This window comes from Manihot esculenta, chromosome 13 (assembly GCF_001659605.2).
Source record: "Manihot esculenta cultivar AM560-2 chromosome 13, M.esculenta_v8, whole genome shotgun sequence".
In the NCBI taxonomy this organism is placed as follows: Eukaryota; Viridiplantae; Streptophyta; class Magnoliopsida; order Malpighiales; family Euphorbiaceae; genus Manihot; species Manihot esculenta.
This window is the reverse complement of record NC_035173.2, coordinates 32532558-32534619: the sequence shown is the minus strand read 5'-3', so window position 1 is coordinate 32534619 and position 2062 is coordinate 32532558. Positions and strand designations below refer to the sequence as shown.

Below are 2062 nucleotides of genomic sequence, written 5' to 3'. Positions count from 1 at the left end.
TCGTCTGACATAGGTATGGCACCTGACAGTACGGGCCCACCTGACAGAGACATACGTCACTGTATTAGAAAGGCTGTCGAGCGCCACTAGCAAGCAAAAGGAAAAGAATAAAAGGGATGGAGGATCCCCGGAAAAGGGGAGAGGCTAATACACATACTAGAATCCTATTCTCTGGATCTCAGAATATCAATTGGCGTCGTCTGTGGGGACAAAGGAGATCTTTCAATCACCGGAGTTCCACCCTTGCTACACCCACTGAGATCCACGATAACTAACCACAATGAAGACCACACTACCAATGCTCCAAATGACCTAAACTCTGCTCAAGAAGGGTAGCAGTTCTCTTTCTCTAGCCCCACAAATCAACCACCGATACTGTTTAATCCCTCGCCGAGCTCGGCAGGGAATGCACCCGTAGCCACTATGTCTAACCAAGACCTTCAAACTATTGCCCTTCAGCTACAAAGCACTGCCCAATGGCTAGGACAAATAATACAGCACAGGAGCCTCAATACCCCGTCAAACGTGTCACCTATAGTAGACAAATAATACAGCAAAGGGGCCTTAATACCCCGTCAAACGTGTCACCTATAGTCGAAGGGATTCAAACCAATGAATCTCAGCCAACTTTCAACCAACCAATCCATCAGCAAAATAGTAGAGAGACGGGAGAAAGAGATAGAAGAGTCGATAGGGAAGAAGAACCGATTGCCAGAGCTCATGGAAGAAGGGTGAAAGAGCTTATAGAACACGATGAAGCAGAAAGCTATTTTACGGGAGCAACCGGAAAAACCAGAAGTGAAGAATGGAGGGAAGAATACTGCCAAGAGAAGAGGCCAAGGCAAGAAGAGGAAGACGTGGACCGAAAGTTCCACGAGATGAGAAAACAACTCTTGGCTGAGCTGGGAGCGAAAGACCAGAGCCAGACCCTTTTCCCACTTCCTCATCTTTCTTGGGGTGGATCCAACAAGAAATAATTCCCAAAAAGTTCATAATGCCTTCCATGGCGGCGTATGATGGAACAGGAAACCCGAGGGAGCACATTCTCAACTACAAAACATTTATGGAGCTGCAAACCCTATCCAACGCCTTGATGTGCAAAGTATTCCCTACTACACTTACGGGACCAGCGAGAGCCTGGTTTAATGGTCTGGAAGCCGGAAGCATCAGGAGTTTTGGCGACCTCGCCAATGTTTTCATTAGTCGGTTTATAGCAGGAGTACCGGCTGACAGGAAAACCAGTTACTTGGAAATAGTGAGGCAAAGAAGGAAAGAGTCTCTAAGAGAATATGTGGCCCGTTTCAATACGGAGACCCTACAGATCCCTGAACTAAATGAAAACAGGGTAGTGGAAGCCATGCAGAAAGGAACTACCTCCCTCGAGTTCTTTGGCTTGTTGTGCAGAAAGCCTCCTACCACTCTGGCGGAGCTGATGAAAAGGGTAGAAAAATACATAAGGCAAGATGATGCCTTGATGACAAGTAGATTCGCCAAGGAGGCAACAGACAGGGGAAAATCCCCGGAAGAAAGGAGGTCGGAGAGATATGAAAAGAGGCAGAACAAAAAACCTGAGATGTACAGACAGCCCTGGGACCGGAGGGAGCAAAGACCATTTTCACCTCGGGTGTAACAGCCCGGAAACCGGTACCCTACCGTAACGGCCCGAACCATCACCGGCGCTAGGATCCAGATCGGCTTAAGGCCGCCGGGACCCGTAGCAAGCCAAACATACCTCCTATCACCTGGTCAAATCCCATACATGAACAAAACTTAAACATAAAAACTGAAACATCTGATGTAAATACCGAGCCTGACCTGTATGCGACATAACTGAAAACATAAAAGGAACCCCCTACTAGAGCCCTCATCACAACTCTAGCTGGGTCAACATAACATACATCAAACTGGTATTACATCCAAGAAACTAGAACCTAACCTGTGCATGCATCAAACCACAAACATCAGACCTCCACTAGGGTCCTCATCCATAACATAACGTGGTAAACAACACATACCACAAGATTAGTTCAGACATAACTCAACATCTAGCATAACATACATC

General features: G+C 46.9%; 1 protein-coding gene across 1 annotated transcript; it reads left to right on the top strand.

Annotated features, from left to right (window-relative positions):
* Positions 1 to 1003: 1003 nt before the first annotated feature.
* On the top strand, positions 1004 to 1630 carry LOC122721521. The gene has a single exon (XM_043949376.1). It carries the CDS (start codon positions 1004 to 1006, stop codon positions 1628 to 1630), a length of 627 nt encoding a protein of 208 aa, XP_043805311.1.
* Positions 1631 to 2062: the final 432 nt, after the last annotated feature.